Source organism: Hydra vulgaris, chromosome 01, assembly GCF_038396675.1.
Source record: "Hydra vulgaris chromosome 01, alternate assembly HydraT2T_AEP".
Lineage (NCBI taxonomy): Eukaryota > Metazoa > Cnidaria > Hydrozoa > Anthoathecata > Hydridae > Hydra > Hydra vulgaris.
The window spans coordinates 44482317-44509580 of NC_088920.1; the positions used below are offsets into that span (position 1 = coordinate 44482317).

General features: G+C 25.7%; 1 protein-coding gene across 1 annotated transcript in view; it reads right to left on the reverse strand.

The window, feature by feature from the left end:
* Positions 1-24843, reverse strand: part of LOC101239525 (4'-phosphopantetheine phosphatase) — a 116163-nt gene extending 91320 nt beyond the window's left edge. Inside the window, exons 1-2 of the mRNA XM_065788299.1 lie at positions 24621-24843; positions 16703-16809 (exon numbers count right to left, since the gene is read on the reverse strand). Coding sequence (XP_065644371.1) covers positions 16703-16809; positions 24621-24726 — 213 coding nt within the window. The 5' untranslated portion in view covers positions 24727-24843. The remainder of the gene's footprint in view (positions 1-16702; positions 16810-24620) is intronic.
* Between the last annotated feature and the right edge of the window lie 2421 nt (positions 24844-27264).

Below are 27264 nucleotides of genomic sequence, written 5' to 3' on the forward strand. Positions count from 1 at the left end.
TGTAAAAGTTGTCCTCAATGGATAGCACGCTTCTTTATATCCTGTAACTTTAGGGGTTCCTCAAGGTTCTATTCTTGGCTCTATACTCTTTTCAATTTACATTAACGATCTTCCAGATATTCTCACATCTAAGGTGGCATTGTTTGATGATGATACTACCATTTATTCTTGTCTTGATAAGAAGCCAACACTCTCTGATTGCTTGGACACACCCTGTAAATATCCATGGCTAACATCACCCGAAAGGACCGAACAAATCTTTTTAGATGGGCATTATATAGACCTAGTGTGAACATTTAGAGCTGTTTTTGAAATCTTTTAACTACGTCCGAGCCATTTTTTTCATTTTTAAGTTATATAGTGAAAATAACCAAAATCCAAGATTTTCCAAAAAAATAAACAGCTCAAAATCATAAATTACAGTGATTTTTTTAAGTTGTAGGTATATAGAGATCATAATAAAATAATTTTAAGTCATTTGAAACATCCCAGAAGGTCAAATAATTATTGGAAATTAAAAAAAATGAATTTCATTTGAATTTAGTTACTTTGTAATGACTAAGCATCAGCAATGATTTTATGTACATGTACGCATGCACACACTCATGCACGCATGCATGCATGCACTAACTTTTCAAATTAAAAAGGGTTAAATCCTTCCCTGTCATCCCCCTTCCATTGGCATGAAGTACACAATAAGATTATGTACACAAAAAAATTGTGTACACATAAAGATTATCATGAAATTTATGAAATAAAAAACATTCATAATTATTTTTCCTTGTTGAATGAAGACATAAAGCATCAAAAATGCCAAATAAAGCAAAAACACATGAAGAATGCAGAAAGTCTGTTTGTTTTCTTTGCATGAGGAAAGGAGACCGAGAGTTAAATGACTTTATCATTGGAGGAATTCACAAATTGTTGAAAACAGACATTGACTTTGCAGATGAAAGAGTCCCACAGGCTATTTGCAATGCTTGCCAAACTCTCTTGCAAAAAAGAGATGCTGGGGACATGAGTGTTTCACTTCCTGCAATCTATAACTTCTCTGCAATCATTGTCAAGCCTTTGACACGAACATCTGGTCCATGTGACTGCCTCATTTGCCAAATAGCAAAATTCAAGCTCAACCAGAAACATCCCCTGGCACCAAAAGAACAGAACAGAAACCTTGACCAAGGTGAATCTTCTAAGCCTGGCCCTTCACCAAAGTCCCGCTTACAGTCATCAGAGAAAAGATGCGCACAATGTTTGTCCATTCTTGCAAGAGGTTTCAGACATTCATGCACAACGGAACAAGACACCAAAACTTGCAAGCATTGGTCCAGTCAGATCCTGTTGGTGCTGAGCAAATTGCATCTGCCATCATCAGCTCAAAGGATGCATCTCCTGGAGGAACTGTCCGGCTGAGTCAAGCAAGAGGAGGGCAGTTATTTCCATTAACACCAGGTAAAAATAAACTTCTGTGGGAATCACTTTTACTCATAACTATTGTTGTTGTAATCATTCACAAGTAACAAAAAGTTGTTAAATTTATTTCATTTGCTTTTTAGGCCCAGCATCTGCACGCAAATCAACCAGTTCAACACTTACAATGCAAAGCTTGTTAAATGTTCAGTTGAACACAGGACTATCCAACACGGGAATGCGACAACTTGCCTCAACACTTAACAAAGCAACAGAAACTCGACTAGTTGAGCCATTTTTCCAGCAAAAGTTTGCTGCTGTAGGAAAATCGTTGAATGATTTCTTTCAACTATCAGTTGTCAACATTTCAGCAGAAAAAGGAAAAGCTGAAGAGAAGAGAACAATCATTCACTGCAAAAATCTTGAGGACTTAACCAACAAGGTGTTGTTGTCAAGGGAATACGGCTCCAATCATTTTGTCAAGCTTGGCATTGATTGAGGAGGATCATTCTTGAAAATGAGCTTAGCAGTTATCAAGGTAACTGATGAAGATGATGAAACAAGAAGTCCTCAACAAAAAAGTCTTCTGACAAGCTCATCTGCCCGAGACACAGGTGTCAAACGGCAGCTCATAGTTGCCATCGCTGAAAATGTTTCTGAAACATATGAGAACGTCAAATTGATGATGAACATCATTCAATTAAATGATGTTTCTTTCTGCATTTCATGCGATCTCAAGATGGCCAACATCATTTGCGGAATTCAATCCCATTCAAGCAAACACCCTTGTTGCTGGTGCAACATTGATTCTGACAATCTCTCAGAATGTGGAACATCCAGAAGTTTCGGATCAATCAAGGAGAGATTTGAAGCCTATGTTGCAGCTGGATCGGATACAAAATCAGCAAAAGATTTTGACAATGTAATCCATCCACCACTGATTAAAATGGATGACTCAACACTCATTTTGGATGTGATTCCACCAATGGAACTCCATCTTCTTCTTTTGTCAATCATCTTTTCAAGAATCTTTCTGAGTTATGGCCTGGTGCCAAAGAATGGCCAACTTTGCTGCACATTCAGCTCCAGCCATACCATGGCGGACACTTTGCTGGCAATGAATGTCATAAGCTTTTGCAAAACCTTGACATTCTCCAAAGAATGGCAGAAAAAGCTTGTGCCTATCAAGCATTTGGTTTCATTGAAACTCTAAGACATTTCAAAAAAGTTGTCTCTTCATGCTTTGGAACAACTCTGCAGGAAAATTATAAAGAAACAATTCAGAAGTTTAAAACTTCTTTCCTATTCTTGCCAATATTGGTGACACCTAAGGTCCATGCTGTTTTCTACCATGTTTCTGAATTTGTAGAAAAACATCAAACCTCCCTCGGAATCTTCGGCGAACAAGCAACCGAAGCAATGCATTCAAGGTTCAAGGTTCACTGGGAGCGGTACAAGCGCATCCCAACTCATCCAGAGTATGGAAAACAACTCTTCAATTGTGTTGTTGACTATAACAGCAAGCATCTGTAACAAACAACACCTACAAACTCAACTTTTTCAGAAATATATGTTTTGGACAAAAAAAAATTAGAAATTGTAAATTTTAGAATTTTTTGAGAAATTTAAAAACTGTTTTTGGATTATGCATTTTGTTCACAAAAAGCTTTTAATTCTAGTCTCAAATTTGCAATATGTAAGAATCTGTTTATTTTTTATCATAAATATTGTCCAGACCAAGCAAGTTGTGAAAATATACTTTATGGAATTTTACACTTTGTGGTTATTTTACCATAGAACGTTAAAATGAGAAAAATGGCTCTGACAAACTTTTGGATGTTTGAAATGACTTAAAATTATTTTATTATGATCTCTATATACCTACAACTTAACAAAATCACTGTAATTTATGATTTTGAGCTGTTTATTTTTTTGGAAAATCTTGGATTTTGGTTTTTCACTATATAACTTAAAAATGAAAAAAATGGCTCGGACGTAGTAAGATTTCAAAAACAGCTCTAAATGTTCACACTAGGTCTATATAATGCCAATCTAAAAGGATTTGTTCGGTCCTTTCAGGTGATGTTAGCCATGGATATTTACAGGGTGTGTGGAGGAGGCATTTGAGCTTGAAAAGGATCTCACTTCTACTATAGCATAGGGCTCTCAGTGGCTGGTGAACTTAAACTCGGATAAAACTCAATTTTTTCAGCTAATAGTTATCGCAATAAATCTCAAATTCCTCCTTGTATGGAATACTGTTGCTATATCTGCGGCAGATCTTTTAATGATGGTCTTTCCTTTTCAGACAAAGTGCAAAAACGCATTGTAAACATAGCTGGACCTGCTCATGCAGCCAAACTATTATCATATCATTGTAATGTTGCTTATCTTTTTCTTTTCTCTATATATTATAATGAGCACTGCTCAAATAAGCATCTCTTTTTTTGTCTAAGAGTGCCATTGAAGCCAGGAACAAAGCCAACAAAACTGCACGAGTAGGTCATGCAGGTTTAACTTCTTTTGCCAAAAATACTAGGAATACAGCTAATTATTTATTTATGACACCTGACATGTATCTATATTTCAAGAAGAACAATATGCAAAGGTATGAAAACTATACTGCAAGAAGATTCAGCTGATAACTGTTCTTAAGGTAAATATTGGAGAAAGCTATGTGTATCTATAAATTTAGATATTTAGCCTTTACTAAAATTCATTTGGAAAAATATTGCCGCATATAGGCGTTTTTTTCGAGCAGTCCCTGAAAGTTTAATGTCGATTACATAAAAAAACTTGAATGACAATTATGTTTGATATTAGCAATAAACAAATGTAATAAAGGAAAAAAAAAAATATTATTAACCAAACTTTTCCATCAAAAATGTTCAGCAAAAGAAAAAAAAAGATGTTGTATGACGTTAAAAAAAGAAATCATAAAAGCAATTTAATAAAAAAACTATTTTTATTATCTTGCAAGCTCAAGAATATTTATTTAGACAATTTCTCATAACAAACAATAACAAAAATAATTACAGAATTAAAAAAAAAATTAAAAAATAATAGAAAATATATATATTAGCTAAAAATCAGAATCAGTAAAGCGGTTTGTATTAGAAACTTTCACAAGATATTAAGAATTTTATACCAATTTAAAAAACATATAAAAGTTTATTAGAGTTGACACGCTAAGGAAAATAAACTTGTTTTTTTGATACTATGTATTTAACTTATGTTACATCACTTACATTACCGAGCAATTTTTATCGTGGATTTTTATGTCTATAATTAAGAGTTAGAGTTATGTAACAAAACAATTGCAAAAGTATTTAATTCATTCATTAAAAATAGTTAACACAAAAAATTATAAAAAACTGGTGGCACTCTTCCTGAGTGATTTTTAATAACATTTATGATAGTTATCAAATCAAAAACAGTTTTTTCCACAAGACCGAGAGCAACTTTGAAAAATTATTTTAGCATTACAACTTTTTATTACTTATTTGTGTCATTAAAATAAGAAAATCTTTGGTTGGTTGATGTTTTTACATACACTTCTTACGTTTATGCGTGTTGCCTTATTTTCATTAGGTTGAATTTTTAAAATACTGCAAAGTATTAACATTTATATCTTTTAAAATATTTTTGTTTTATCATGTTTTTGTTAACTTATGTTACATGAAAATTGCAAAAGTTCTTGTTATTTCTTGAAATATATCGTACACCCAGATCAAGGATGCCACAAGTCAAAAACTATAAATATTGAGTTATTCATGTCATTTGATAGTATGTTATGTGTTGTACATGGTGACAAAATACCACAAGTCTAAAACGAATGTTTACAAAATGACAGATACAAATGGCACTCATAGAAAAAATATAAAAAACTTAAAACTTCAACCCTGATTTTCTCAGTTTGACACTTTTTGACTTGTGGCACCCTTGATCTGGGTGTACGATATATATTTTATAAAGTACAAAATCTGACCAACAACAATTTGAACAAGTTAGCTCCATTTTCACGCTAAATAAATTCCAATTATGCAAATAAATTCTTGGTAAAATAACATTTTACAATGATACTTTTTTTATCATGCGACAATGAGAAAAACCATAACTTTCAGATCATAAAAATAACTTAGATAAATTAATTTTAGAACATAAGGTATATTTTAAATAAACTTTCATTTCATTGTCTACAACAATATTCATTTGCTAAAAGTTGACGAAAAAAAGAATAAAATTTGACTACATTTTCAACCGGCGTTGTCACATTTAAAAAGTATTGAGAAAGTATTTATTGATCATTAATAAAAGTCTTTATTTAAAGCAAATGAAACTAAGCAATTTAAAAAAATTTATATTATAATTATTTTATTTAAAATTTAATCAAAACAAAACATTTTGTAATTTTTTATACAAAAATTTTTTTCTCTTTGCTTTAAATAAAGACATTTATTAATGATCAACAAATACTTTCTCAATACTTTTTAAATGTGACAACGCCGGTTTTTCCACTGAGGTCTTCATATATATATATATATATATATATATATATATATATATATATATATATATATATATATATATATATATATATATATATATATATATATATATATATATATATATATATATATATATATATATATATATATATATATATATATATATATATATATATATATATATATATATATATATATATATATATATATATATATATATATATATATATATATATATATATATATATATATATATATATATATATATATATATATATATATATATATATATATATATATATATATATATATATATATATATATATATATATATATATATATATATATATATATATATATATATATATATAATATATATATTATATATATATATATATATATATATATATATATATATATATATATATATATATATATATATATATATATATATATATATATATATATATATATATATATATTATATATCTATATATATATATATATATATATATATATATATATATATATATATATATATATATATATATATATATATATATATATATATATATATATATATATATATATATATATATATATATATATATATATATATATATATAATATATATATATATATATATATATATATATATATATATATATATATATATATATATATATATATATATATATATATATATATATATATATATATATATATATATATATATATATATATATATATATATATATATATATATATATATATATATATATATATATATATATATATATATATATATATATATATATATATATATATATATATATATATATATATATATATATATATATATATATATTTATATATATATATATATATATATATATATATATATATATATATATATATATATATATATATATATATATATATATATATATATATATATATATATATATATATATATATATATATATATATATATATATATATATATATATATATATATATATATATATATATATATATATATATATATATATATATATATATATATATATATATATATATATATATATATATATATATATATATATATATATATATATATATATATATATATATATATATATATAAATATATATATATATATATATATATATATATATATATATATATATATATATATATATATATATATATATATATATATATATATATATATATATATATATATATATAATATATATATATATATATATATATATATATATATATATATATATATATATATATATATATATATATATATATATATATATATATATATATATATATATATATATATATATATATATATATATATATATATATATATATATATATATATATATATATATATATATATATATATATATATATATATATATCTGAGTGTTATCTATAGAGACGGCACCGCGTATAACGCTGTATTCCCAATTTTTTTAAATTTCATAAAGTTAAAAAAATTATTAAAAAAACAACCTTTAATCCTGTTATTAACAGACTTAGATTTTAAGTGTTACGCAAGAAATGTAGAAATACTTAGTAAATGAAGAAAATAATTTAGTTGAACGAAAACAATTACTTTCTTTACTAAAGAAAAAGCGAAGGAAGTCATTCAATTCAAAGTCATTCAAAAAGCGCGGCAATTTCTTCAAAAATAAAATAAAAACTGTATTTTTTAATTGACGACGTCAGTTGTTCTTTGGATTTTTTATTTCGCTTGTTACTTTGTTTTTTTATTCGTGTTTTTATTTTAGACTTTTTATTTACAATACAAAAATTTTAAACTAACAAATGCTGTTTATCTTTAGTTAAGAATATAACAAAGATTTTAGCTCAGTAATTATTCAAAAAATGACTTAGGTGGATGTAAATGTCATTTCAAAATTTCATTAAATAAAAGAATAAAAAGTTTTTATTAAGGTAATTAAAAATTCTGTTAGTAAATTAAATTTGCTGGTAAAGCATTTTAGTGTAAGCATTATATTATTAATTAAGTTAAATCATTTGTGTTTGTAAATGTTATAAATTATTTGCGTAAAACAAAAAAAGAATACTACATTTACATAAGTTTTTACATTTTTTTTTTAAATTTACAAATCAAAAATTTTAGTAAACATAAAGTTTAATTTACTAAAACAAAATTAACAAATACAAAAATCAATTTTTTTTTAAATTTACACATTTTACTCAAAGTTACAACTTAGAGAAATTTTTCACTATGATTTACTTGCGAATCTCCCCGGCCGTAGTTGTTTATTGAATTTAATTGTAAAATACAGTGAAAGTTTTTCTTACAAACATTTTATTTGACCAAAAAATTTACTCATAAAATATAGACAATTTATTTGACTAAAGTAACGAAACCTTTTTTAACAACGCAAATTTTTTTAACTTTTTATCCATTCTATTCGAACAAATTTCCATTCTATTGAAAAAGTTTCGCTTCAAAGACCTTGATATTCTTGAAATCTTTGACGTTCTATTAGTAATTTCAATTTAAGTCAATAAAATAAAAGCGACAACAAAAATGCCTTCAAATAATGGAAAATACTATTAAAAAAAAATATATAACAAAATTCAATCAAAAAATATTGTAACATTATTTGAGAAACATAAAGAAACAAAAAGTGTGCAAAACTATAGTCAACAATGGAAATCAGTAGTAAGCAAAAGTACTTATCAGCCTGCATCTATTGTTAGCGAACGTCCTCATCAGTCTACATCATCAGTAAGTGAAAGTCCTCATCAGTCTAAATCAGTAGTAAATGAAAGTCCTCATCAGTCTACATCATCAGTAAGTGAAAGTCCTCATCAGTCTAAATCAGTAGTAAATGAAAGTCCTCTTCAGCCTACATCAGCAGTAAGTGAAAGTCCTCATCAGTCTACATCATCAGTAAGTGAAAGTCCACACCCGTCTAAATCAGTAGTAAATGAAAGTCCTCTTCAGCCTACATCAGCAATAAGTAAAAGTCCTCATCAGTCTACATTAGCTGAAAGCGAAAAGGATGTATACGCAGTTCCTTTAACTTCAGTTCTTAGAAAAAGAAAAAAAAACAAAGTCACACCAGCACAAATACCAATCAAAAATGTAGATGACCTACGAAATAAAACAACAGAAAAGTATGAGATGTTTTTTCCCAATTTTTTTTATTTGTCATCAAAACAAGGTTGGTTTTGTAAAGTTTGCATATCGTTTGCACCTGGAAAAAAAAGTAATCGTGCATTTATTGAAAACCCTGGCAAATTTGCAGATCACCCCTCGGAGCGTGCGAAAGATCACTTAAATACACATAGGCATACTATAGCTTTAAAAAATAAACAAGCTTTTGATGAAATATCTAAGCAAGACTCGAGTATCTGGAAAATGCTGCGTGAAAATACTCTTGCAAAAGAAACATTAAAAACAAGTAACTCTCGTTTCGTTATTAAAACCTTCTTTAGAGTCACGCATTTGTTAATCAGGAAAAACTGGGCACATAATCATAATTTTTCAGACATTATTTAACTTATTGCTGCGTGTGGTTGTAAAGAAGTTAATCAAAAAATGAATATCATCTTTTGAATTTGTATTGCTAGTTGCGATTTGGTACAAAACCTTTACTACTGTTAATGACGTAAGTTGTCTTCTACAATCTGAAGCCATTACCATTGATGACAAGCTACGTTTTATTGGACAGCTACTGGAAGATCTTAAACAAATTAGGGGCTCTTGGTTGCAAATTTTTTAACAGGCTGTAGCTGCAGCTGGACTGCTAGAATTCAAAACTAAACTCGCTACTAAAAGCATAAATTAAAGCGCTTTCATGATGAGGCATCAAACGCAGACCATTTCTACGACAGCCAAACAAAAAAATTCAAAGTGAACATTGTAAATGTAAGTTTAGAAAGTCTGATCTAGCAGATTGATACAAGATTTAAGACAAGAAGGATGGTTGGCAATATATTTTCATTTATCTGGTTGGATAATAAAGATCTTTCTGTTTAAAAAAAGGCTTGAGAACATGCATGGTTTTATTCAAGAGATATGAACAAAGAGAATCTCATTGAAGAAGTTTGCTGTTTTAACAATGCCTGAAAAACAATGTTTAAGCAAAGAAATATAATCCAGCTACTTTATTTTTAAAAACTAATGTTTTGATTCATATGTCAGTTTTGATTAATGAACCACAATCAATCCAGAGAATTAATAGTAAAATAGAAATACAATGTCCCATACCAAAAACAAATAATGCTGCGTTCACAAAACTTTAATTTTTATAATTTCTTAGTTTAAAATAAGGCGCCATTCTTCATTTATGACCCCAGTGCTATTGGCGCTCTCGAAGGCTCTGTTGACAAATATAAAAAAATATTAGGATAACAATTTGCTTTTGTCACGCAAATATTGAATAAATTAAAATTAAGCATTCTGGGATCGAAATGCGGACAAACAACTCAAAAATGTATAACAGCAACAATACAAGTTATTCAGTTTTCAATACAAACTCTTAACTTTTTGAATTCTTGTTTAGCCTTTGTCAATTTTTAAGAGCTGATTACAATGAAAGTTTTCATTTTGATCAGTTAGTTTAAATTAGACATTTTAAAGCCAAGTTTTTATTTTTATCAGAAGATATTTTCATTGGCAGTAAGTAGAATTTAAGGTAAAAACATCTTTTATAACGATTTAACAACAATACAAGGTCAGAGAAATATTAACCAGCTCTATGAATATTGACTGTTGAAATGATATTTTTAAAATAAAATATTAAAGATATATTTAGTTAATAAGTATATAAATTTCTTTTTAAAGTTGCAACCAAATAAAAGAAGTAGATATTTACAAAAATGTTTATGAATAAGTTTTAATCCATAATTTTTAAGAAAGCTTAAATTTCAACTGAAAAATTTTTTCAAAATGGTTTTTAATCTTTTTAAATTTACTTTTATTTTTTGTATTAGTACTTGTAAAAGGATTACACGAAGGAATCTTTATATACACATAAAAAAAGTGAAAAAATTACAATAAACGAAAAAATAAATAAATAAACAGTTAAATTTGTAAAAACAAAATTTAAACTTTACAAAGATAATTAAGCACACAAACATTGTAAAAAGTTTACCAATTATGAAGTAACATTATGTTACTTCATAATTGGTAAACTTTTAACAATGCTTGTGTGTTTGAATATTTTAGTAAAATTTAAATTTTGTTTTTACAAATTAGTTTATGATTAACTAATTAAGAGGCTAGTGCCAGTAAATAAATCAAATAATCTGAACTTTTGTTTGAATTGTTTATTTTAGTTTAGTTTAAATCTAGATAAATATTTTTAAAAAAATAGTGCGATATAAATAATTGCTTGTTTCTATAAAAGCAAGTCTTGAATAATAAATTCTTTCATAGACAAGAAATTGTTCTTGAAAATTAATAAACTCCATAATTTCACACTTCTGAAATAAGCCACATCACTAATGCTACACTGATAAAAAATTTGAAACATGCATTTGCTTTTTTACAGATAACTATTAAGACTTTGTTTTAAGCCTCACACTCTCGAGCTGAAATATAAAAGTTGATAATTTGCTGGCCCAAGAAAGTCATAAAAGTAGAAAACTGAGATAAAGCGATAAAATCAAATTTTTCATATTCATATAATAAAGGACTAATCATGTTCATTTAATAAATGACTAATCATGTTCATATAATAAAGGACTAATCATGTTCATACAATAAAGGACTAATCATGTTCATATAATAAAGGACTAACATGTTCATATAATAAAGGACAATAATGACGCAGAAAATCAAAAATAAAATCATAATTATTTCCAGTATTAAAATCAACAATACTGCATTCTGTACTTATACCAGAACGAATGACAAGTTTACAAATTTCTTTGTTATAATGATTATACATATTATATGATTATAAATATTATATGTGAAAATTATTTTCATGCTTTTCGACAAACTTTTTTACAAATTTTATTTGAAGATTTAAATTTTGATTTGAAGAACTAAATTTACCTATAGTAGTGTATAGTAGTGTACTATAGTAGTCAACTATGTTTAGAGATATAGTAGTGGAATTAAAGTACTTTGGCAGTTAAAAAACATTACGCAGCTCACTTTTTTTGGGAATATTTAAATTATCTTTTAACATCATTTATGTGATGTTTATTCGGAAAATATTAGGTCATAAAAAAAACAATTTAACCCTAGAGTTTAGAATTTTTTAAAAAAACAAACTGATTTATAAAAAAAAAAAACTTTGATATTAAAAGACTTTAAATTAAACATGATTTAAAAAATTTTAATTTAGTTTTGAAGGAATGTAAAATAGTAAAATGCTGAATGTAAAATTTAGTTTCAAATGAGCGTAAAATAGTCTCAAATGAGCGTAAAAGTTTATATAATTTTTATTTAAACTTTTAATTGCCTACTTTATTGTTTAATTTATATAAACTTCTAATTGTCTCATTATAAGCCTTCCCGGAAAGTGTGTGCGGTCGCACGACTTGTTCGTACACAATTAAAGTAATTTTTTTAGATTAGCTGACCACGGCAGTTTGCATATTTCAGCTTATAAAGCATTTCAATAATTCGCGGCAAAAAGCTTAACTTATCTTAACTTAGATTAACTTTGAAAAAAAAAAAATTGTAACCAAATATCAAGTTTCAATCAAATAAATGTGAAAATTTAATAATTAAAAAAAAAAAATTTATAAAAAAAATTTTATAAAATTTTTATATAACTTTTGTATTTGTTTTTTTTTAGAGTCGTTGAAAAAAACATCTTTTATAATGATTTAACAACAATTGAAAGTTTTGATATGCAATTTATTCATGACTTTTATCAGTCCTTAAAATTAAGAAACAAATTTGCTATGTACGCTGGAACTATAAGAAATTTTGTTAAATTTTTCTCTTATGTTTATTCGGTTATTACATTTATTCGTTTATTCATTTTAACAATGTTTTGGTTTTAAAAATGTTTTGGTTTTAAAAAAGTTTTTGCAATATTTGAGGTTTTTTCTCATTATTTATATAATATGAAAATAAGAAAAATTGTTATTTGTAAAAAATATTATTTGATTAATGATCTTTGTTAATGATGGAATAAGTTAATTAAAGAATAACATAGTTTCTTTAATAAATGTATTTACCGTATTTTATGTTTTTTTTGAAATTGTTTCTTTTATATTGCCTAACATCCAATAATGATACGAATTACAATTGATTTAATAACAATTGATTTGTTTAAAAAAATGTATTTAAAAACTTAAAAAAAAGATTTAAATAAGATCCTAAAAATTTTGTAAAGAAACTTCAGTTAATTAAGAATGCACTAGCCCACAAAAACCTGTTATAAAAAAATAAAATTTACAAATAAATACCAATTAGTTTTCTCGCTTTCCTGTGCATTGAAAATACAATAAAGTTCAGCAAAAACATTTGAAAAACAAATTTTAAAATTTTCCATGTTTCTAGCGGAATTTATAGAGTATTTCCGTTATATACTTACTGAAAAAAGTCGTGAAAAAATTGTATATCAAAAAATAATTTTATTTTCATTATATTCCTATGGACTTTTTTCCTTAACTTGTATTTCTTTTGGCAGTGGAAAATGAGAAATGCTTTAAAAATAAGAAAACTAAAACAGTAAATATTTAGGTGTATTAATTTTTTGACAAAAACTTTCTTTTTTCATTATTTAACTTTTTTCTTTCCCTTGTTTTTTCTTTTTTTCTTTCCCTTATTTTTTCCAGATATTCAATTTCGAATAGTCTTTGGTTCTTTCCTTCAGGATTTTTTTTTTTAACATCTTTGCTTCCAACAAGGCTGCAACCAACCACTATTAGAGTTGGAAGTCACTGGAAGAGAAAAGATGAAGATAGTAGAGCAAGATAATGATTGAAAGACAACTTAAAAGATTGCAAATTATATGAATCAGGAAAGCAAGATGAAGGAAGCGAATTCCAACGAACTGATGTTTGAGGAAAAAAACTAGATGAATAAGAGTTTTTACAGCATTTAGGAACGATCACAGAAAAAGAATAAGACTTAACTGAATGAAGAGTAACACGAGAATGAATTTTAGTTGATGGTACAAGAGACGCTAGCTCTTAGAGCAATACCCATTATAATATTTATGAAATGAGATAGAAAAGCAACATTACGACGATGTGATAATGGTTGGAGGTTGGCTGCAAGAGCAAGTCCAACTATGTTTACAATGCGTTTTTGCACCTTGTCTAAAAGAAAAAGGGCATCATGAGAAGATCCGCCCCAGATATCGCAAGAGTATTCCATAAAATGCCAGATTTGAGATTTATAGAGATAGAAAATAGAATCTGGAGTAAGAAAGTGTCTAGCTTGATGCAACCTTAGCAAATACTAATTTTGCAACAGATTTGATGTATGGTTTCCAAGAAAGATTAGAAGTAAGAGTTAGTCCTAGAAGATGAAGGGTAGATGACTTATTGAGTACATTACCGTTCATAAATATAGGGAGATCAAAATTATTGCAATAACAATTGGCTGAATAAAATTGAGTTTTATCTGAATTAAAGTTCACCAGCCACTGTGAGCCCCAAGCTGTAGCAGAAGTGAGATCCTTTTCAAGCTCAGATGCCCCCTCCAAGCAATCAGAGTGTCAAGGGCAATGGCCTTGAACTCTCTCCACCTTTATCTAATGCACGATAAAATATATTGATTATTACTGTTAGCAAATCAGCTGTAGAACAAGAAGATCAAAATCTATATTGATGATCAAAAAGTAAGTTATTAGATTTAAGACAAGAGATAAGTGTTTGTATTAAAGATTTAAAAACCTTGCTTAAGATAGGAAGAAGACTAAAGGGACGGTAGTTAAAAAGAACAGATCGCTCTCCAGAATTTTTATAAATAGGGATAACAGATGCCGCTTTCAAGCAGGCTGGAAAACAAGAGTCTGATAAGCACATGTTGAATAGTTTTGAAAGTGTAGACGACAGCTTGGGAGAACACTTCTGCAAGACTATAACAGGTATGTTGTCCGGACCACAGGCTGTAGAAGAGTCTAAGCAGGAAATCACTTTAGATACAGAAGCTGGAGTGATACGAATGTCAAGCAATGGATCAACTTGTTTGACGGCTATATCAGGTAGAATGGTACTAGTGAAATCAAGAGATGATATTGATGAAAAGTTCTTAGCAAGCAATTCAACTTTGTCTTTAGGTGAGATGAAAAAGTCTGAATCATACAAGAGAGGTGGAATAACAGATTTGCCCTTATTATTGGTACTGTTTAAGATTCTCCAGAAGTCACAAAAGCCTAATTTTTGTGATGAAATACAAGATTCATGACCTGAGATTAGTGGGCTTTGGTGTTAGACAAAACTTTTTTACAATAGTTTCTAGCAGTAATAAACAGGCATGTGATTTTCTGGAGAATTGTTTTGCTAATAGATATGGAAGTAACGGTTTCGATTGGAATTTGCAACAGAACAATGTGAGGAAAACCATGGAGAAGAGTGAGGCTTGACCTGGAATCATTGAGAAGAAATAAAAGATTCTACGCCTGCCTGAATCCACGAAGTTATGTTAGAAGCACATTTGTCTGCAGGAGGACAAAAGATTTCTACCCAAGGGCCATCACAAAGAAAATCACAGAAAGAGTCCAAGTCAGCTTTAAGGTAGTTGTAAGAGGTACGATGATAGGGGGTTTCTGGTGATGAAGAAGAATGAGATAATAGTTTTAGAGAGATTAAACCGTGATCAGAAGCACGTAAGGGTGAAGTGGAGAAACTGAGCACTGACTAGGATCAGAAACAAGACAATAGTCGAGTAGAGAAGGTAAATGATTCGGGTTGTCTGGAAAGCGAGTTGGAAAGTTGACTATTTGAGTTAGGGTTTATTTGAGTTTGCATTATATAAAACAAAGTCTTTCCATCATAGATTATCACAGATTATTATAAGTGAAAGTAAATTAAAAACTTTTTTTCTTATAAAAAGGGAGATACAGAGTGCTTTTGTCTTTTGACATAATATGTTAAAGAACATTAACTACGTTTACAAATATCTTATTAGTAACTGTTTCTCTGCGCAGCGGCCTTGTTCAACTCTTTAACTCCGAAACACGAACCTCAGCAAGGTTCGTGTTTCGGAGTTAAAGAGTTGAGAGAGGGTTGCACCACGAATAACGACAAAAAAAAAAAAAAAAAAAAAAAAAAAATATTTAGAGTATCCTCCTCGACTGTAGTGGCCCCCCTCGGGCCTTGGTGAGGTGAATAATATAAAAAAAAAAAAAAAAAAAAAAAAAAAACTGTTAAAATCTATTAATTGTTTAAAATCTTTTATAAAATAATACATTAAATACGTGAAAATAAATAAATTGTGATAAACAAACAAAAGATTATGTCAAGTACAAGATTGATTTGAGAAATAAATCATAAGAAAATATAGGGTTTTGTAAATTTTTTTTTTATATTTGTCATGAAATGATGAAAAAGTACAAGAATATATGAGAAATTTGCTGAATGCAAAAATTTTTATAAAAGATAGCCACAGGCAACTCAAAAAGTCAACGGACAATCAAAATTAACAAACTGGTTACTTTGAGTCGCCCTTCTGACTACCAACTAAAAGTGTACACCTGTGTCCAACTTAAATCAAACATATAATGAATAAGTATTGAAAACATTTTTACATTATTTATAACATTTGTAATTCAATGTTTATAAAATTTTTACTTGCAATATACCTTTTTATCGTTAAGTTCATCTGCAGATGAGTCATAACTTTTACTGTAATGTCTTGGTCGCTTGTTTTCAACCTCAGCCAAATAAGCAATTTTAGCCAATGATCCACCTAAATAAACATAATGAACATTTATATATATATATATATATATATATATATATATATATATATATATATTTTTGCCCTTGCCTTCCCATCCCTGGAACTGCTTTGAGGTAATGGAGGGAGGGGGTTGCATTAGTATAAAATTGAATCTTTTGTACATTAGTTCGTAGTTGTTATTTTTTTTAACATATAATCTCTCATATTTCAATTTTATCCTATAATTTCCTTGTTTGGCGGAGTTTAAAATAACTTTAGTTACTGTTATAATTTACAGCTTAAGTTATTATTTAAAGTTGAAGTTCCAGTTATAGTGTAATGAGCAATTAACTTATTTAATACTATTAAGATATTACTTTTAGTAATTGTTTTTACTTAACATGATTTTTAAAATAGTAAAAGTATAAAAGAGTAAAAATGCAAATATTACAATATTTAAACCACTTTAATTACTCATAGAAATCTATTCCTTCATGCTGACAATAAAAAACTTGTTATTTTTAAAGATTATTTAATTGCTTTAAAATGTGCGGTTACTACAAAAAGATTTTTGATCGGCTGGTAGCAAACGAGTTAATGCGATTCTTCGCTTTTATATTTATATATAACTTTTTTTTTTTTTTTTTTAGTACAAATGTTTGATTTAACTTTAACTTAGTTTGATTTGTATGGTTATTAGTAAAATAACTCATATAATATTTATTTTCTACTTAGTTCAGTTTATATGTTTTATTCAACTAACTCATTTATTATTCAGTTTATAATTTGATTTAATTTATGCACTTTAGTAAAATTATTCTTTTAGTATCCAGTTTATATTTAGTTTAAACCAGTACATTTTACTGCAAATATTCATGATATAATTTTAAATTAAATTTTCAATTATTGAGCGTTAAAATTTTTTAAAATTCTTCCAATTTTTTTTTCAATTTCATATTTCCATCACAAAATTATTTGAATAAGAAAATTATAGAGGACTAAAATTCTTTTGTTCAAATAAATTTCTTTTTAAATAAAATTCCTAAAAACAACTTGCGTATTTATAGAAAATGTTTGATCTTGATATCCCTTTATATAAAATATAAAAGAAATGGTATCGTGTTTTTTATATTCTATTCCAGATTTCTTGTTAAAAGTTAGAAGCTTATATTATGTGTTAACATAATATAAGCTTTGCTATGAGATTTTGTTGTGTAACGGAAAAGCCTAACGCAAATAAATGTAACTTTACTCAATAAAGATATTTGCATTGGTAAAAGTTTAATTACGTCAGTTGTGCCTTTTAAAGTACCTCATTGTAATTAAATTTAAAACCACATTAAAAATTGTTGTAAGTCTTCATCTTTATGAAACATCTTTAAATTAAACAATATTGTTTTAAAAAGAAATTATAAATAAAATTTAAATGTTGTTTAAAAAAAAAAAAGTTTCCTTGTTTTACAATCTTATACTTATTAAAACTTTTTTTTTTCTTCTTCTTTAAAACATTCGTTTTATGGTTGTTGTTTTTTTTCTTAAATGAGGGACACTTGTTTATGATTAAATTTCTTAAAGGGATTTATATGTACTTACCACAGAGTTTTTCAAATGATATACACAACTACACAATTAGATTGGGTTCCCCTAAAACACTCACTCTACCTAAAACATTTTAATTCAACTAAAATGAAAATTGTAATTAAATGAAGATTACCGCTTTTTTGCTTTATTAATTTTTTATTTCCATTAAAATATTTAGTTTTTATATACCATGAAACCTAATGTATTTTCAAAAAAAATGATAGTATTTTCGGTTTTAAGATGTTATTAGCAGAACTTGTTTTTAACAAATATCAGTATATTTTGAAATTTACATATCTTATTTTTATAGCACTAGTATTTGTTTTGTTTTTAAAATAAAATAAATATAAGTTGGGCTTTTAAAGCGTTCACTCATTGATTGTGTTATTTCTATCCGGTTATAAAGTTTGGTTCATTTTATAAAAAAAATAATGAAATTCTTCTAAATAAACTTTAACAGCAAAGGGAAAACCCAAACATAACATTTATAATTCAAGTTTGAATTTTTTTGTATTGACGTCATATATTAACTACAAAAGCGCATTAATCAGACCAGTATTTGTTTTTAAATCATAAAGCCAGAACTTACCTTAAATTAAAAAAACGGTGTTAAAAATTATAAAGTTTTTCACTTTAACAGTTAAAAAATAAAAACTATCAAACTTTTTTTTAACATTTTGCCTTTAACAAAATCTTTGCATACTACTCATAAACTAGTTAATCATTTTTAATCAACATTCATTCAATGATCAATTCAAAAAATTAATGATAAAGAAAAAACTTTTGTTAAAAAAGCAATTTCAAAACTGAAATGTAAAATAAAGTTATATGTAAAACAAAAATTTTAAAGTAACTTGAATTAAATTTATTAAATTTTTTATTTTATTTTAACATTGAAATTAAAAAAAGTTTGAAAATTAAAAAAAAATTGTAAAACGAAGCATTTTAAAATTTTTAAAAGAATTTTAAGTTAATTTAATAAAATAAATTTATATTTAATTATATTTAATAATAAATTTAATTTAAATTTAATAAAATAAATTAAAAATAATTTTTTTTAAAAAAACAGAAAATAGAAAAAAGTTTATTTATCTATCTGTTTTTTTATCTAATAAAAAAAAAAATTGTTTTTTTTTTATTAGATAAAAAAACAGATAGATAAAAATCCACAAATGTTTTTAACAACAATTAGTTACAGCCTAATGTTTTCCGCATAAACTGTTCTAAAAGACTGTTTAAATGAACTAATTGAAAACGGTCTTATGAACTAATTGAAAACGTAAATTTAATAGTTGAGTAACTATAAGTTACTGTAGTAACTTAACTGGTTGTTTTGATTTAGTTTAAAGGTAAATTTACCGTGATGTACTTTATCCATTCAGTGAATCAAACTAAATATAACTTTAAAATAGTAATAATGGCTTCTACGCAAAGATTTAAAGTAATTGCTTTATGTTAAATAAAATCTCTGTGCAAGAGAGCAAAGACCACACTTTATACAAAAGATAAATTTAGCGTGATGTACTTTATGACTCCTAATAAAAAACTTACACAAAAACATTACTTTCAATAATGCCAAAAAAAAATTCTAAAAACTGTTGTCTTATCATCATCTTTCAGCACTGTTAAGAATACATCTCTAGCTAGCCATACACCTACTAATACTACTGCATCTTTATTGGATACAACCTCTACTTCTTTATGTCTTTAACTGTAACTTTTCTAGTGAATCTCTTTTCCTAGTGCTTATCTAGCCACTACTGCTAATGATTCTTCCTGTTGGCTCTTTATCTACTGAGACTTGGGCAATCTTGAGTTTTGATGTTTTATAAAAGCCTCATGCTATATAAAACTTGTTTTTTAAAACCAAACCTTTTCCTGTCTTATTTTCTTTAACTTTCCACATCATGTACGCATTTAAAATAATGTATTTGAAGCCCATATTTTACTTCATATCATAAAAAATATTTTTATATAATAAAAACCTTACATAAAATCATGAGAAATTATGTTTAAAAAAGGAATCAGTGCTTTCAATCCATTGAGCAACTTAACTTTTATATAGAATTGTTATTAACATTCAATTTATGCTAATGTATTTATAATACTTAAACAATATACATCCGATATACATTGTATCCATGCATTCAGTTTTATTGTGAAATAAAACTAGATGCATGCAAATAAGTGTCGGACATAAACACCCCTAGACTGTTTTTGAAACCTGATTTATGAGGGCAACCAAACATTGTTCATTTTTACTGAAAAAATGAACAATGGTCTGTTGCCCTTCTCTAGCAAGTCTCAATAATGGTCCGAGGGACAGCAATGTCTGACAGTTATTTCAACCCCTATATATATATATATAATATAATATACATATATATATATATAATATAATATACATATATATATATATATATATATATATATATATATATATATATATATATATATATATATATATATACATATACATATACATATACATATACATATATACATATATATATATATATATATATATATATATATATATATATATATACATGTACATATATACATATATATATATATATATATATATATATATATATATATATATATATATATATATATATACATATACATATATACATATATATATATATATATTTATATATATATATATATATATATATATATATATATATATATATATATATATATATATATATATATATATATATATATATATAAACTTGATTTTGATTCTTGACAATTTAAGTAAAGGAAAAATAAAGCTATAAAAATAATCAAGTTAACTATAATTAAACTCAATCTGTTTTGGAAAAAAAAAAAAAAAAAGCAACTTTATAGACCAAAAGTTTTTGTTTTTTATTATTCAAAATACTTTTACTTTTATTTTCTTATTATTTAAGATGTTTTTATTATTTTAATTTAGTCTTTTTTTATTTATTTTATTAAATTTAATAGTGTTTTAATTTTTATTTTTTTAATTGAAATAAAAAAACAAAAACTAAAACACTATTAAGTTTTAAACAAATTACAAATTACTTTAAAGTGTTTTAAAAAATTAAATCACTATTAAGTAATTTATTTTAAAAAAAACTTTTTTTAAAAATCTGTTGTTGATTCTGTCAATGGTGATACCAAAAATGCTGTCAACTTTGACTGAAGTAGCTTAATATGTAAGGTTATTATTAATCAAACAAGATACATTCATCTAGGATGATCTTAAAGTTAAAATATTACTAGATTCTGCTGCTATAAAGGTAAATAAAATATTTGGAATTTTAAGCAATTCAACAATTTTTAGGCAATTCAACACAAAAGTTTAATACTGCAGAAGATGCTATACACAACATAAAATGATCATACCTAAAATTTGCAGTTCAATTGTGACAGGCTTCGGTGGGAGTAAATGAGCGTGAGAGCGGAGGAAAGCACTCCGAACATACAAGCTACTCCTCTAAACAAACATGCAAGCTGCTCCTCTAAACTGTTTCTTATTAGAGCTTTTGGTTTTTGCACAATTTTTCAGTTTATTCATTAAAAAAATTGCTTTTTAAATAAAACTTGGTTTTATACTTGTTACAGGTATATGTTTGTAGCGTTAATGTTACAAAAATATATAGATAACAAGCGTCATTTATTGCACCATGAAAAAATTATTTAGACAAGCATTGTCTTTTGGTTTTTACACAGCTATTTATCTATTTATTAACAACATTACTTATTTGAAAAATCTGACAAAAAGCTATAAAAGTTTTTACTGCTTATGAAAAATGTTTTATATTTTCTTATTGTAACAGAATGCAGGCATTTTAAGAATTATAACAACCACAAATTCGACAACAAAAGTAAATAGTATATTTAAGTAATTAATATATAAAAATATAATTCTTTACATAAAATAAAAACTATTATGCAACAATAAAAATTATTTTGCAACAATTTTGAGTGTGATAATTTCATTTTTTATCAGTTAAATAATTTTATACTTTATCAATATAATTTAGAGTGCAATAATTTTATATTTATCAGTTACTCCAAAACATTTGCATTTAAGTCGGCGCTCTTTTTTAATTTTTTTTTTTTTTTATTTTGCAACAACTATGCCTTTTAAAAAGGATTGTAGTTTATTATGCAATTAATTTTTTTTTTTTTTTTTTTAAATGACTTTATTTTTCATTTTAGTTACAATTACTACTCTACTTTTGAGAGAAAAAATATACTTTTGCCAATTTATTACATTTGCGAGAGAAATAAACTGCTCCTAAAACCAGTTTTAGGGTAGTATGGGCAAGAACGAGAATTGAGGCTCTGGCTTCCTGCTGAGGCCTGCACAATCAAGAACTAGAAATCATCACTCTTGCAAAGAAGAGGATAAGAGGCGAGAAAATTGGAATAAAAAATATTGTTTCAATAGAAAATACCACTGATGTTAAAAACTGGTTTTCTAATATTAATAACAAAAAAAGAGTGTATTAATATTATATGATTTCAATTGAACATTTTCAATTACAACAATAATAGGTAAAACAATTGGAAATTTTAGATATATGTATTTAAAAAAAACCAACTTTTAAATTAAAAGTATTACAAAAATCAACACAGGGTCATTAACCTAAAAAAATGGTAAGAAAAAAGGTACAAGTGGAAGCCAGAGACGAGATATAAGTTAAGAAATAAAACCTTTGATAAAATAAGAAATAAAAAATCTTAGCCTTAAAATCACTAAAAAGTTGACTATCTAGTTAAAATTTTGAAAATTATTAGTTTTGAGCCATAGTGCCACTAAGATCATTGATACTTTGACAATGTCATTTCAGGTAATAAACCCATATCTCTAAATTATAGCCATTTAATCTTAAAAACATAGCCAATTAATCTGCTGCCGTCTTATGTTTCCCTTTTGTAAAATTGTACTTTATCTTAACATTAAGTATTTAATAAGCTCTCAACTTATGCAATTGTTTATTATTTGTCTTCCATTAAACTTTTATTAATAAATGATAAAATTGATCTTAAAGAAAATGTTCTGCTTTTAATACTTTTTATTGTCTTATAACTAATAAATTTAAAATTAACTTAACCATCTAAAAAGTTTTACAAAATAAAATATTTTGGGATTGCAATGTTATCAGCAGGTCTATATTTTATATAATTTTTAAAATCAGTTTACATTATAATTAATCATCCTGGCACAAGTAGTTACAAATGAACACAAGGTTGATAGGCTTGTTTATTATGTCTAACTATTCTATTTATAAAAATTATAACCGTAGATAATAATAATAATAATAATAATTAAGGTTATAGAAGCTATAGTAGAACAAAAATGCAATGTATCAAACGTACAGCAAATTTGATACTCCATAAATTTATGTAAAATTTTAAACCTAAACTTCTTATAATTTTTATAATTCCTATAAACACACACACAGATATATATATATATATATATATATATATATATATATATATATATATATATATATATATATATATATATAATATATATATATATATATATATATATATATCAAAATCAAAAATCAAATCAAATCAATATATTTTCACTTTAATAATAACTGTATATATACAATCATGAGGGACATTTACAAACAGTTATAAACTGATGACGTGTAAAGACCTAAGATGGTATAAATATAGCATAATAATAATGATAATAATAATAAGTAATAAAAAATAAATAAAAATAAATAGTAATAATAATAGTAATAAATAGTAATAATAATATTAAATACAGTAATATAATAAGTACTATCTATATATTTTACTATATATAGGTATATATTTTACTATATACTTATCTATATATATTATAGTGATTATCATAAGGATAATGCAAAAAAAAAAAAAAAAAAAAAAAAAAAATAAACATCATAACAATATCAATAACAAAAATATAACAGTAAAAAGAAGGAAAGAAAGGAAGAAGAGTCAAAGAAGTAGAAGTCAAAGGAGTTTTGTTGTGAAAAATTGAATATAAATTAAAGAAAAAGAAAAAAAAAAAAAATTGTTATAGAGAATTATAGAAAATAGAGAATATAGATATATATATATATATATATATATATATATATATATATATATATATATATATATATATATATAAATATATATATATATATATATATATATATATATATATATATATATATATATATATATATATATATATATATATATATATATATATATATATACATAAAAAATTTTTTACCTACCAATATCAATAGCAAATCTTTTTGCACTACTTAAGTTTCTAAACACTTCACTTTGCGGCAATTCAATGCTTTTCGCATATGATTCGTGTAATGAATTAATTGCCATTTTAAGTTTATAACACAACAATTTTACGCCAAAAATTATTATACAAAATCAGCTTATGTCCTATAGTAAAAAATTATGAGAAAAATATACGATATAGTATTTGTCTTTACGACCATGTGTCTCTAAATTTTAACACGCGCATTCCATGAGTGCTTAATGGCGTCACAACTGACGTAAATAGCTATGTGTTCGGAAACATAAAACGGAAACATAAAATAGACGTGTTCGGAAACATAAAACGGAAATGTAAAACTCATTTTTGTATCAACATTTCCCAAAGATGAGTTAAGAAGTGTTGATATTTTACGAATTTACCAGACCTTTGGTAATAATTAGCTGTTTATTTTCCAAAATCTGTTCTTTTTAAAACCTAACTAGAGTGTCATCTTGTCTAGTAAATGTAGGTTGAGCAACTTTAAAAAAATAAATAAAACTAAACTACCGAACATTTACAATTTTTACATTAGTAACGAAAAGAATATAGAGAACATAAAGAAACAACTTTGATAAGAAAGAATTTTGCGGTACATTATATATATACTAGATTACGCAGATTTATTGTCTAACGAAAATTTTAAAACTATATATCAAATTAAAGACTTTATAAAACGGAAATAAGTTTCTGATGTTTCTGTAATTTTCAAGTGAAAGTAAAACTATAAAACTTGATACATGTTTTAGTATGTTTTAAACATTACATAATTTGAAGTTTGAGTAAGTTAGATATTTGCATACATTCTCGTTGACTTTTCTTATAAAATAAAAAAATGCTGCAACTCTTTCTCGCTATCACCTCGGTTGCAAAGGCTGCCAAGAGTATTGTGTCAAACACGCTCGAATGACCATTAATAAGTTCCTTCTATATATTATTGTCGAACTTAATAGTGGTGCTGTTGGTAGTAGTGCCCTTTCGAGAGTGTTTGACACGGAACCCTTGGCAGCCATTGCAACCGATTTAATGGCGAGAAAGAGTCGCAGCACTTTTAATAAGAAAAAAATCAACGAAAGTGAATGCAAAAATCTAACTTGTGTAAACTTGAAATTATGTAATGTTAAAACATATTAAAACATGTATCAAGTTTTACAGTTTCACTTGAAAACTGCAGTGCGGCAACATCTCCTTAATTTTTATCTATAGCATTTCCGTTAAAAAAAGTTATTATTTAGTTTTAAAGATTTTTGTTTATCTATGTGCCAGCGTGACCGAGTGGATAGCGCGCAGAACTTATGAACAAATTAAGCCGTGGTTCGAATCCTACTATTGGTGACTTTTTTTTGTTTAATTTTTTTCGGTTATTTTAAAATACAAAATACTTTTGAAGTTTTGTAGAGATTATATACAAACATATGTAACGATATTATACACTTTATTAAACGAAAAGATTTTTAAAAAAGCTAAAAATTCTGTAAAACATAAAAAACACCGGGAGAAAAAATTTGTTGCGTATGTGTCATGATTGAGATACTTATGCTATAAATGTGCTCAGGTAATTAGTCCTAATAAATGTCATGTAATAATAGTCAGGTAATCATAATAATATAATCATAATATAATAATATAATCATAATAATATAATCATATAATATAATCATAATAATATAATCATAATAATATAATCAGGTAATCATAATAATAATAGTCAGGTAATCAGTCCTAATAAATGTGCTCAGGTAATTAAACCAGAGGGTGCTGCTGTGGAGGCAAAAAAAAAAAAAAAATAGCCTTTTAACTAGAAAAAGCTTTAAAACTTTCTTTTGACAATTAAAAGTTTTTTTTGTTACATTTATTTTTTTACTATAAATATATGCTGCAGCTGTTTTTCAAAACGCCTTAATATGGTTATTACGTATTGAGAAAAACGCAATTAAAAAAAGTTATTAGGAGAAACTCTTTGTAAGACGTTTTTTGAAACTAATAATTTTTATGAATTTTTCAGAACTCTTTCAAAATATGTATTCAATAACGTTTGTAGACATCTAAACTAGCTTATTTTGTAAAAAAGTCAAAATTGATTTTTTTTTACTTTGAGTCGTTTTGAAAAATGGCTGCAGTATGGATGATTTAACAAATATGTTGAAATGAGATAATTAGACGCAAATTTTAAAAAGCTCTTAACGAAAGCTACTAAACCAAAAAAATTGTGGCAAAATTACCCCAATAAAATCTAATTTGGGTGAATTTCGCCACCAATGTTGTTTACAACATAAATTTTTTATTTTAAATTATAAATCTTAAAATCAAATTTACAATCAGTTAAATAAAAAAAATCTAATAATATTTAATAATGGGGCGTCGCCATTGATACCAAGAAGTATCAGGGCATGTCCCCCCCCTCCACCTTTTATACCTGCTTTTTTCTTTTTTTTTTAATAATACTTTAGGAAATTTATTAATGTACAGGTCCCAGCTATCCTTCGTTGATATTGAATTCTTTCTCCAAGTGTCCTTCGAGGTATACATGTTTAAACAAAAACTTGGGGACCAATTTTGATCAAAAATTAACTGACGTCACTATTATATTATTGGATTGGTTTTTA